Raw genomic sequence first — 12,369 nt, 5'->3', positions numbered from 1 at the left:
GACCTCAATCCTACTGGACACCTTTGGACATTAACCTGTCTTGGATCTCAACAATACTAAACACCTATGAACTTCAACCTTACTAAGCACCTTTAGACCTTAACCCTGCTGAACACCTTTGGACTTCAACCCTACTGAACATCTTTGGACCTCAACCCTGCTGAACACCTTTGGACCTCAACCCTACTGAACATCTTTGGACCTCAACCCTACTGAACATCTTTGGACCTCAACCCTGCTGAACACCTTTGGACCTCAACCCTACTGAACATCTTTGGACCTCAACCCTACTGAACATCTTTGGACCTCAACCCTACTAAACATCTTTGGACCTCAACCCTACTGAACACCTTTGGAGTTAAACCCTTCTGAACACTATTGGACCCCAACCCAACTAAATACCTAGGAACTTCAATGCTACTGAACATCTTTGGACCTCAACCCTACTGAACACCTTTGGACATTAACCTGTCTTAACAACTTTGGATCTCAACAATACAAAACACCTATGAACTTCAACCTTACTAAGCACCTTTAGACCTTATCCCTGCTGAACATCTTTGGACTTCAACCCTACTGAACACCTTTGGACCTCAACCCTACTGAACATCTTTGGACCTCAACCCTACTGAACATCTTTGGACTTCAACCCTACTGAACATCTTTGGACCTCAACCCTACTGAACATCTTTGGACCTCAACCCTACTGAACATCTTTGGACCTCAACCCTACTGAACATCTTTGGACCTCAACCCTACTGAACATCTTTGGACCTCAACCCTACTGAACATCTTTGGACCTCAACCCTACTGAACATCTTTGGACCTCAACCCTACTAAACATCTTTGGACCTCAACCCTACTGAACATCTTTGGACCTCAACCCTACTGAACATCTTTGGACCTCAACCCTACTAAACATCTTTGGACCTCAACCCTACTGAACATCTTTGGACCTCAACCCTACTGAACATCTTTGGACCTCAACCCTACTGAACATCTTTGGACCCCAACCCAACTAAATACCTAGGAACTTCAACGCTACTGAACACCTTTGGACCTCAACCCTTCTGAACACCTTTGGACCTCAATCTTATTAAACACCTTTGAACTTCAACCCTACTGATTTTTTTTGGACTTCAGCCCTACTGAATACCTTTTGGACTTCAACACTACTGAACACTTTTGGGATGAATTGAAACACTGGTTGGGAGCCAGGTCTTTTCTTCCAAAATCAGTGCCTGACTTCACAAATGGGCACAAATTCCCACAGACCTGTCCAAAATCATGGGGAAAGCCTTACCAGAAGAGTAGAGAATGTTATAGCCACAGTGATGGTTATGGGTCTATAAAGTTTGTCCATATAGTGCGAGTCTCTGTGGATCGCAGCACCAGACTGTAACACAGTACTCCAGTAGAATGTGAAGGAGGCTTGGCTACATGTTTCAGTGCTGCCCTGCTCCTTTGTGAAGCCTAATGCCCCATAAACACGAGCGGAATTTGTGCCAGCAAAAGTCTGATGTGAGCTTTTCATCGGAAATTCCGACCATGTGTATGCTCCATCAGACTTTTGCTGTTGGAATTTCCGACAGCAAAAGTTTGAGAGCAGGTTCTTAATTTTTCAGGCGGAAAAAAATCCTATTGGAAAATCCGTTCTTCTGCAATTACGACGGGGAAAAAAAACATGCATGCTCGGAAGCATTGAACTTTTTTTTCTCGTCTCGTCGTAGTGTTGTACGTCACCGCGTTCTTAACGCTCGAAAGTTCAGAGAACTTTGGTGTGACCATGTGTATCTAAGCCAAGCTTGAGCGGAATTCCGTCGGAAAAAACATCCAACTTTCTTCCGATGGAAATTACGCTCGTGTGTACAGGGCATTAGGCTGGATAAGGAAGCTGAGTGGCTCCAAAATGCTGGATGGCTTAAAAAAAAGCCATGCCCCCTTTGCAGTCCACCAGCATTTGGCGTAATTTGCGGTTCAGCTCTGCGCTTCACAGGAACCCATGCTCCCAGCACAAAGAGAGATACGAAAATACGCGGCCCACATGGAAATAAGCCCAGTCTAGTGGGGCTGCATATTTGTGCTATCTTAAACCTGAAACCCAGAATTTGTTATCTGACCTTTGCCCTTTGAAGTCCACGGAAAGCGTATCTCCTGCTCCCCTCCCATGGTTGATAATTAAGACATGATGGGGAGGGGGGATGACTTCTAGTTTATCTAAAAGCATATAGCTAGATTCACGTAGGGTTACGCCGGCGTATCAGTAGATACGCCGTCGTAACTCTGAATCTACTCTGTCGTAAATTTAAGCATATTCTGGAAACCAGATACGCTTAAATTAGGCTAAGATACGAGCGGCGTAAGTCTCCTACGCCGTCGTATCTTAGGGTGCATATCTACGCTGGCCGCTAGGTGGTGCTTCCGTTGAGTTCAGCGTAGAATATGCAAATGACTAGATACGCCGATTCACGATGTACGTGCACCCGTCGCAGTAAAGATACGCCGTTTCCGTAAGAGGTACGCCGGCGTAAAGGTAAAGCTGCCCCCTAGGTGGCCTAGCCAATGTTAAGTATGGCCGTCGTTCCCGCGTCAAAATTTGAAAATTTTACGTTGTTTGCGTAAGTCGTCCGTGAATGGGGCTGGACGTAATTTACGTTCACGTCGAAACCAATACGTCCTTGCGGCGTACTTTGGAGCAATGCACACTGACATATGTACACGGACGGCGCATGCGCCGTTCGTAAAAAACGTCAATCACGCCAGGCTTGATTGTATCTCTATGCCTGTTAAAACTGTTCAGTTATTGATTGTTTGTCAATTAATTGCAGATTTTTCTCCTGACGAAGCGGCAACTGGCCGCGGAACTAGTAGAGACACCCCAAGTGACCCCTACTCCCATTGTGATCTTCCCCCTTCGGGGACTATTATTGTGGTGATACATATGGTTTGCCACTATGTTTTAAAACTGTATATTTCTGTTTGTGTTTTATTGTTCTTGTATTAATAAAATGTATACTTTTTTTTCTATACATGCATTTATATAATTGTCCTACCTGTACCGCCAATAGTCCAACTGCCCTATCCCCCTCTCGTTTGGCTTTTGGTTTGGGGACCAAAATCCAATCTCTATTCAATTCTAATTTTTGGATGATGGTACTATTAACACTTAAGACCCGGACCATTATGCAGCTAAAGGACCTTGCCCCTTTTTGCGATTCGGCACTGCGTCGCTTTAAACTGACGATTGCAGCGGTCGTGCGACGTGGCTCCCAAACAAAATTGGTGTCCTTTTTTTCCCACAAGTAGAGCTTTCTTTTGGTGGTATTTGATTACCTCTGCGGTTTTTATTTTTTGCGCTATAAACAAAAATAGAGTGTCATTTTTGAAAAAAATACAATATTTTTTACTTTTTGCTATAATAAATATCCCCAAAAAATATATAAAAAACATTTTTTTTCCCTCAGTTTAGGCCGATACGCATTCTTCTACCTATCTTTGGTAAACAAAATTGCAATAAGCGTTTAACGATTGGTTTGCGCAAAATATATAGGGCTAGATTCAGCAAGAAGATACGGCAGCGTATCTCCAGATACGCTTGCCGTAATTTAAAATCTGCGCCGTCGTATCTTTACGCCGATTCTCAAAGGCAGATACGTAGAAAAAATAGGCTTCCTCCGCCGACCGTAACCTTGAATACGGCGGCGTATAATTGTGTGCATTTTTACGCTTCCGTTGTTTTCGGCGTAGAATATGCAAATGACCTAGATACGCTGATTTCACAAACTACGTACGCCCCGGCGCAATTTTTTTTACGTCGTTTACGTTAGGCTTTTCGGCGTCAGGTTACTCCTGCTATTAGGAGGCGCAGCCAATGTTAAGTCCCCATCGGACGTCGTTCCTGCTTTGAAATGTGATTTTTGTTTACAGTCCGTTTGCGTAAGTCGTTCGCGAATAGGGCCTGGACGTAATTTACGTTCACGTCGAAAGCAATGACGATTTGCGGCGGAATTTCGAGCATGCGCCACTGGGATCTTTCATGAACGGCGCATGCGCCGTTTGTAAAAATACGCGGGGTCAACATTTAATTTAAATAAAAACATGCCCCCCTCATCCTCATTTGAATTAGGCGCGCTTATGCCGGCCCCAATTTACGGTAACGCCGCCGTCAAAGTTAGGAGGCAAGTGCTTTGTGAATACAGCACTTGCCTCTATAACTTACGGCGGCCGCAGCGTAAATACGATACGCTACGCTCCGCCGTAATAATGCGCGCAGCTACCTGACTCTAGCCATGCGTTTACAAAATAGGGGATTAGTTTTATGGCATTTATACTTAATCATTTTTTTTTTTTAGTAGTTGTGGCAGCGATCAGCGATTTTTTTGTGACTGCGACATTATGGCGGACACATCGGACAATTTTGACACATTTTTTGGACCATTGTCATTTTCACAGCAAAAAGTGCTATAAGTGCTATTGCAGTTTAGGAGTTAAACACTAGGGGGCGCTGTAGGGGTTATGTGTGACCCCATATGTGTTTCTAATTGTAGGGGACGGGGCTGGACTTGTGACGTCATTGATCGTCTTTCCCTATATCCCTACCATCTCCTGTAGCATATCAAAAGTCTTTGATCATCTATTATAGCATGCTCGGAGGCTTTGACCATCTCCTGTAGCATGTCAGCAGCCTTTCATCAACTATTTCAGCATGTTCATAGGTTCTGACCATCCAGGGGCGGACTGACCATTGAGTCACTCGGGCAGTGCCCGAGGACCCCATGCCACTAGAGGGCCCCATCAGGGACAGTATGTAAAAATCTGTCCCTGATATGTCCGAAACCGACATGTTTTTGATGTGAAAATCCTGAGATTTTAGCCCCCTGCCTCTGCACTGCCTTCTGGCGTGGTGGCCATCTGTAAGCCCGGGGGCCCCCATAATCTTCTGTTGCCCGGGGCCCCATAATCGTCTATTGCCTGGGGCCCCATAATCTTCTATTGCCCGGGGCCCCATAATCTTCTATTGCCCGGGGGCCCCATGAGTTGTCAGTCCGCCCCTGTGACCATCTCCTGTAGCATATTAGCAGTCTTTGATCATCTATTATTGCATGCTATTAGGCCATCATGCCACAGGAGATGGTCAGAGCAAAAGACCATGCTATAATTCATGGCCAATGACTGCTGATATGATGCAGGAGAATATAACAGGCTGTTAGGCTTTGACTATCTCTTATAGCATATAAGCAGTCTTTGACCATCCATTATGGCGTACTCGTAGGCTCTAACCATCTCCTGTTGCATGTCAACCGTCTTTGACCATCTATTATAGCATGCTGCTAGGCTCTGACTACTCTCTGTAGCATGCCAACAGTTTTTTTACAATCTATTAAGCATGACTCCTAGGCCAGTGATGGCGAAACCTTGGTCCCTTAGTTTCCCCAGATGTTTTGGAACTACATTTCCCCATGAGGCTCATGCACTCTGCAGTGTAGTTGAGCATCATGGGAAATGTCAGTTCCAAAAACATCTGGGGTGCCAATGTTCGCCATCACTGCCCTAGGCTCTGACATCTCTGTAGCAGGTCAGTAGTCTTTGACCATCTAATTATAGCATGCTCTTGGGCTCTGACCATCCCCATTGACAGCTTTCTGCAACATTACATTAACTCAGGGATGCAGAGTTTGGGGGTGTGCTATGTACATAGTGCAGAGTTTTAGGGGTTGAAGCTGCATACAGAGAGTAGAGTTCTAGGGCGTGCGCTACACACAGAACGCATTAGTTCAGCCTTCTTCCACAGCTGCTTACCTCTGCATCTCCCATCCACATCTTACTTTCACTCCTGATCTCCTGATCTCTGCATGTGACTCCTCCTCCACTTCACCCATTCCTTCCCCTTAAAAGCTCCACCATCTTCCACATGTCTAACTTTTTTTGCTGTATTAACTAAAGCACCCATCTGGCTCTACTACCTCCCCGCACAATGTAGGTGACTCCTCCTCTCTCACTTGCAGGGAGATCATCTAGTGGGGGTGTCGGCATCCACAATGCACCCTGGACACCTGCATCTCCCTTGTTCCCATCCTGCTCTCAGTGGGAGCTGCTCAGGACATCAGATCTGTGGGAGGCATTGGGAGTCAGGCTATCACTGGTAAACACCGAAGCCAGACTTCTGTGTTTACAAGCGACATTGGTGAGCAGGGAGCAGAAGGCCTGAACCAGAGGTGGTGGAACTGAGTTCCACCAAGTTCCAGCTAAAAAAAAAAGCCCTGCATTAACTGAATATAATGGGGCAGATTCACGTACAGCCGCGTAAAATTGTGCGGGTGAAACGTATCTGATTTACGTTACGCCTCCGCAACTTATGCCGCGTACACACCATCACTTTATGTGATGAAAAAAAATGACATTTTTAAAAACGTCACTTTAATTGACTGTGTGTGGGGGAAAACGTTGTTTTATGTCTTGTAAAATACGACCAAAAAAAATTGAAGCATGCTTCAATTGTATGTGTCGTTTTTCAAAAGTGCACTTTTTACTTCACAGAAATTGACCGTGTGTAGCAAAAAACGTCGTTTTCTAAAACGTTTTTTCATCCACGCATGCCCAGAAGCTACTTATGAAGCAAGCTTCAATGGTAAAACGTGGTGGAACGTAACCTCACTTTGCAAGAACATTGTGAGAAAAACGATGGTGTGTAAGCAACTTCGTCTTTGAAAATTGAAGTTTCAAAAACGTCATTTTTTACTTCACAGAAAGTGTAGTTTTTTTTCATCACATAAAGTGATGGTGTGTACGCGGCATTACACGGGCAAGTGCTGTATTCTCAAAGCACTTGCTCCGTAAGTTGCTGCGGCGTAGCGTAAATCGGCCAGGGTAAGCCCGCCTAATTCAAATTTGGATCGGGGGGCGTGTTTTATGTTAAACTACTGTGACCCGACGTGATTGACGTTTTTGCGGAACGGCGCATGCGCCGTCCGTGGAATTTTTCAGTGTGCATTGCTCCAAAGTACGCTGCAATGACGTCATTGGCTTCGACGTGAACGTAAATGACGTCCAGCCCCATTCACGCACGACTTATGCAAACGACGTAACTTTTTCAAATTTCGATTCGGGAATGACGGCCATACTTAACATTGGTACGCCGCACTTATGCCTCATATAGCAGGGGCAACTATACGCTGGGAAAAGCCTAATGTAAACATCGTAACTTTACTGCGTTGGCCGCGTGTACGTTCGGGAATTCGCGTATCTAGCTAATTTGCATATTTGACACGGAATTCAATGGGAGCGCCACCTAGCGGTCAAAAAAAAAAGAGACTTACGCCTGTCGGATCTAATGGATATCTATGCATAACTGATTCTATGAATCAGGCGCATAGATACGACGGCGCAACGCAGAGATACGACGGCGTATCTGGAGATACGCCGTCGTATCTCGGTTGTGAATCTGGGCCTAAGTGCGGCCCTTGGTGGTATTGATTGGTACTTAAGGCCCCTTATAGCAAGTAAGTTGACCATTATAACTTGCCAGGGGAAAGGTTGATATGGGCTCACTGCAATTCCAGCACATGGTATTTCCATGAAGATGACTGGGTCCAGCAGTATATGGATATATTTCTTTTTTCAAACATACAAGTGATTTATACTCTTTTGGTGTACACTTACTTTATATACATCTGATACATATTTTTGAGCATTTACCTTTATTTACATTAGGTCTAGATTTTATCTTGTGGGCTGGTAGACCAACTCAATTAATACTTACCTCTACTTCATTGGGTCTGGATCTCATCCCATGGGCCAGTAGACAAAACATCTTGAGACAGTCCTCTTATTCCTCACCTCTGTTGTAGTGGTGGACAACCAACCATTTTGAACTCTTGTAAGAACTTTATATACAATGCATCTAGAATACATGTACGGTCCTGAAGAAGTGGGGAATCTCACGAAATGCGTAAGCCATTCACAAGTGCATGTACTGTATTGTAAGGGGTTAGCTCGGTAGCGGGGTGTGTGACCCCCTGGATGGGTTCACCACACACTGAATTTATACAGACAGGCATTCGAAGACGGTTGAAAACAAAGATTTTGGTTTATTCTTCCACCTTGCTGGAAACAAGTGCAAGCATCCAAACAGCATAAACAAAATAAAACATAAAATAAACCCTGGCCACTTTGGGCGTCTACCTTTCACACAGGTACCTTCCACACAGGAACCTATCTATGGGGTCTGGCACAGCCTAGTGCTGGGCAGACACTGCTGGTCATACAGCAGAAAAACAATAGTCTTTTGATTTTTATCACACAGAAAAATCAATCCTCTTCTCACCTCCTCAGAAGACTTTCAGTACTGCTCTCTTTCACTCAGAAAGCCTCAGCATGCAGCAAATCAGTGGTAATCCTCTGGACTACTTATAGAGGCCTTAATTGCCTCATTCTGAACATCTGAAGTCTTCCACTGGCCTTTAGCCTTTTTTTGGCTACGTTTTCAGCCGACGCCTAATAACAATTGGTGAATTGTCTAAACAAGGCAGAAATGTATGTCCCGTCTGTGACAACACCCACAGATTTACCTGACTTCCTGTCACAGTATATATTATACTGATGTCATTTTTGTATTTACTATCAGGTTCTATATACAAAAGTGTTTTTAAACACTAATTTTGTCATATATATTTTTTTCTTTCTCTTCTTTACCTTTACATGTACAACAATAACATTTATATACCATTTTACTTGTTCAGCGGTCTAATTTGGCATATTTAAAGTCCCATAACCTTTAACTCTACCATTTTTTCTAAGTTGACCATTACTTCCCTATCCCAGAACAAATTAACAAAGTATTGGAAGAGGTTTTGCACCCATTCTCATTGATGAATAATGACTATACTGTATACATTACACAACACTCTAGAAATGTAATAGGTTTGCTTACATATTATTTGCTATAATAATATATTCAAGACATATACATTTATAAGTTGGTTGAGTCATTACCAGTATTTTACATCATTTTGTATTCTTACCCAAATCTTCTTGATCCTCGGTGGGGTGTGCAGTGGTTAGACCGACAGCAATGGCTCCTGCACAGAACAGGAGGAGTAGCAGACGGGATCCAGTTTGTGGAGACATCTTCGTTGTCCAGAAATCTCTCTGAGATGTCAGTGAGACGAGGAGGCTCCTATATAGACCAAATGAGAAGGAATGAAGGGACGCACCGTGAAGAAGGTAGAACTTGGCACTACGGGATGGACGATTGCCAAGGAAGAAGCTTCTTACGTACTTTGCCGCTTAGGCAAATTCTGATAACATAACTGGGTAATAATGACATTGATGAATTTACTTGGCCTCTGGCTTGTATAAGGAAGAAGGAAGGAAGGCACGAGAACAGGGAAGAATCTGCTCCTTTACAATAGTAGATGATTGCAAAAGAAGATGCTTCATATGATGGAACATGCAGTACTTTGCCTTGGGCTTTTTTGGGGATTGTACACTTGATCACTAGAAAAAAAGGCTAAATGCAAAACCGTGTCCCTATAACGATATTATTGCAGGGATGTGCAGTCAGGTGACACAGAGCCTTTCTAGCGATGAACACAAAAAAAAAAGATCGAGCTTTGAGGGTAGTAGCTCAGCGACCTGGGGTCACAGAGACCCCGTTTTGGTGGGTAGGTAGCTGAAGTCCTACCCCAACATTGGTCAAAGTGGGGGCTCCTGCCACCTATGGTTCCGGAGATACGGGGCTCCTTGCGCAGCCTGTCAGAAGCTACATACAGAGTGGCCAGTTTAAATACAAGCTGGCACACCTTGCTAGATTCAGCAATGATTTACGTTGGCGTATCTATAGATACGCCGAGTAAATTCAAAGCTGCGCCGGCGTGTATTCAGAAAACAAGATACGCCTAAATTAGCCTAAGATCCGACTGGCGTAAGTCTCTTACGCCGTCGTATCTTAGGGTGCATATTTACGCTGGCCGCTAGGTGGCGCTTCCGTCGTTTTCGGCGTAGAATATGCAAATGACCTAGATACGCCGATTCACAAACGTACGTGCGCCCGGTGGAATTTTTTTACGTCGTTTGCGTAAGGCTTTTCCGGCGTAATGTTGCTCCTGCTTCTATGAGGCGTACGCAATGTTAAGTATGGACGTCGTTCCCGCGTCGAATTTTGCATTTTTTACGTCGCTTGCGTAAGTCATTCGCGAATAGGGTTTTGCATAAATTACGTCCACGTCGAAAGCATTGACAATTTGCGGCGGAATTTCGAGCATGCGCACTGGGATTCTTTCACGAACGGCGCATGCGCCGCTCGTTAAAGACGTCATTTACGTGGGGTCATGTTTTATTTACATAAAACACGCCCACCTCTTGTAAATTTGAATTCGGCGCGCTTACGCCGGCTGATTTACGCTACGCCGCCGCAACTTACGGAGCAAGTGCTTTGTGAATACTGCACTTGCCCGTCTAAGTTGCGGCGGCGTAGCGTAAATAACATACGCTACGCCCGCACAAACTTACGGCGGGCTACTTGAATCTAGCCCTTTGTTTGCAGCAGACTGAGAGGATGAGCTCACAGTGCCTCTCCTTACGTTTTGTCAGAGGCACAGAGCTCAATTGACAGCTTGGTGTCTTGGACCAATGGTAAAGTACCATTGGTCCAAGCTGCCCAATAAAAATGCTGCAGTGGAGGCTGTCCTCTCAATTTATTACACACATATATATACACACAATTTTTAACATCTTTTTTTTTATTTTTTATTCTTTTTATATACTTTCATCAGAGTAGTTCAGTGTCACCATATTGACCCTGCACTACTCTAAAGGTGGGGGTTATAAAGGACTTTTTCTTTTTTTTTTTACACTTTGACTGCTGTTAGTTATTGTCTCTGTAAAAGCAGTGTTTTGAACTGTCATGAATAGTTACATAGTAGGTGAAAGACACAAGTCCATCAAGTCCAACCTATGTGTGTGATTATATATCAGTATTACATTGTATATCCCTGTATGTTGTGATAGTTCAGGTGCTTATCTAATAGTTTCTTAAAACTATCAATGCCCCCCGCTAAGACCACTGCCTGTCGAAGGGGATTCCACATCCTTGCCGCTCTTATAGCAGGTTACAATCAGGGGTTTCATACAGGCAGCCCTTTAGCTGTTGCAGAACTACAAGTCCCATCATGTCTCTGCCTGTGGGAGTCATATTTGTAACCAGTTCCGGGACAAGATCATCCAGTGCCCAGGGCGATGCTGCCAAATGGATATCCCCCACCTATGAAAGTGAGTACACCCCTCACATTTTTGTAAATATTTAATCTATCATCATGGTCGACCAAAGGTGTTGAGTGCACATGCTCAGCGTCATATCCAGAGGTTGACTTTGGGAAATAGACGTATGAGTGCTGCCAGCAAAGGTTGAAGGGGTGGGGGGTCAGCCTCTCAGTGCTCAGACCATACGCCGCACACTGCATCAAATTGGTCTGCATGGCTGTTGTCCCAGAAGGATGATGCACAAGAAAGCCCGCAAACAGTTTGCTGAAGATAAGCAGACTAAGGACATGGATTACTGGAACCATGTTCTGTGGTCTGGTGAGACCAAGATAAACGTATTTGGTGTCAGATGGTGTCAGGCGTGTGTGGTGGCAACCAGAGTGACAGCAGGGTCCCCAGAGATCTCCTATACAGCAGGGTCCCCTGAGATCTACCTTACAGCAGGGTGCCCAAAGATTCCCCATACAGCAGGGTGCCCATAAACATACTCGAGGAGGCTCTAGACCTGGCTGTCAGCCAGGCAGAAAGTTACGTTCTTCACCTACTCTGAAGGCCAGGGCGTGGGGGTGGGCAAAGCACCTGATTGGTTAGTGGGATGCTGAGGTCCTACCAACCAACCACAAGAGTGGGCAGTTTCTGGGGATAGGCATGCTGAGCCTGACAGCCAGCAAATTTTCACAGACATGGGCGGTGCCGTGCTGTTGATGAGGATCGTGGCCACAGCTAATACTGAACGGGCAATTGTAATGGAATCCAATGACAGCAGAGGCAGAGTCTGGGAACTGTGACAGTGGGGATTTGGTGAAGCTTGCAATTCGGCGCCTCCCCTCCAGACTCAAAAGACTCTGCCCATGGCAAGTGCCCCTCCCACCCCTGTCTTGTATTGGCCCTGCTTGTAACCGTCAGCCTTGCAATCCCTCATTGGATTTGTAGTTCCACAGCAGCTAGAGGGGGGCCATGCAGTTTGACACCTGTGGGTTACATTCATACCAACTTTGATTTACTATTGTGTGTTGTGATTGGGCCACGGCTAGCACATGGTACAGGGTGCTGTGATTGGCCAGGTACCATGTGACAGCTGTGGGCCAATCACAGCATCACTTTGAGAAC

At 45.0% G+C, this 12,369-nt stretch overlaps 1 protein-coding gene across 1 annotated transcript in view; it reads right to left on the bottom strand.

Annotated features, from left to right (window-relative positions):
- The window catches only part of LOC120936001 (antileukoproteinase-like), a 29,792-nt gene extending 20,552 nt beyond the window's left edge, over positions 1-9,240 (bottom strand). Inside the window, exon 1 of the mRNA XM_040348074.1 lies at positions 9,021-9,240. Within this exon, the coding sequence (XP_040204008.1) occupies positions 9,021-9,126 (106 nt within the window). The 5' untranslated portion in view covers positions 9,127-9,240. The remainder of the gene's footprint in view (positions 1-9,020) is intronic.
- Positions 9,241-12,369: the final 3,129 nt, after the last annotated feature.

Source organism: Rana temporaria, chromosome 4, assembly GCF_905171775.1.
Source record: "Rana temporaria chromosome 4, aRanTem1.1, whole genome shotgun sequence".
NCBI classification, from domain to species: Eukaryota; Metazoa; Chordata; class Amphibia; order Anura; family Ranidae; genus Rana; species Rana temporaria.
This window is presented reverse-complemented; position numbering and strand designations above follow the sequence as displayed.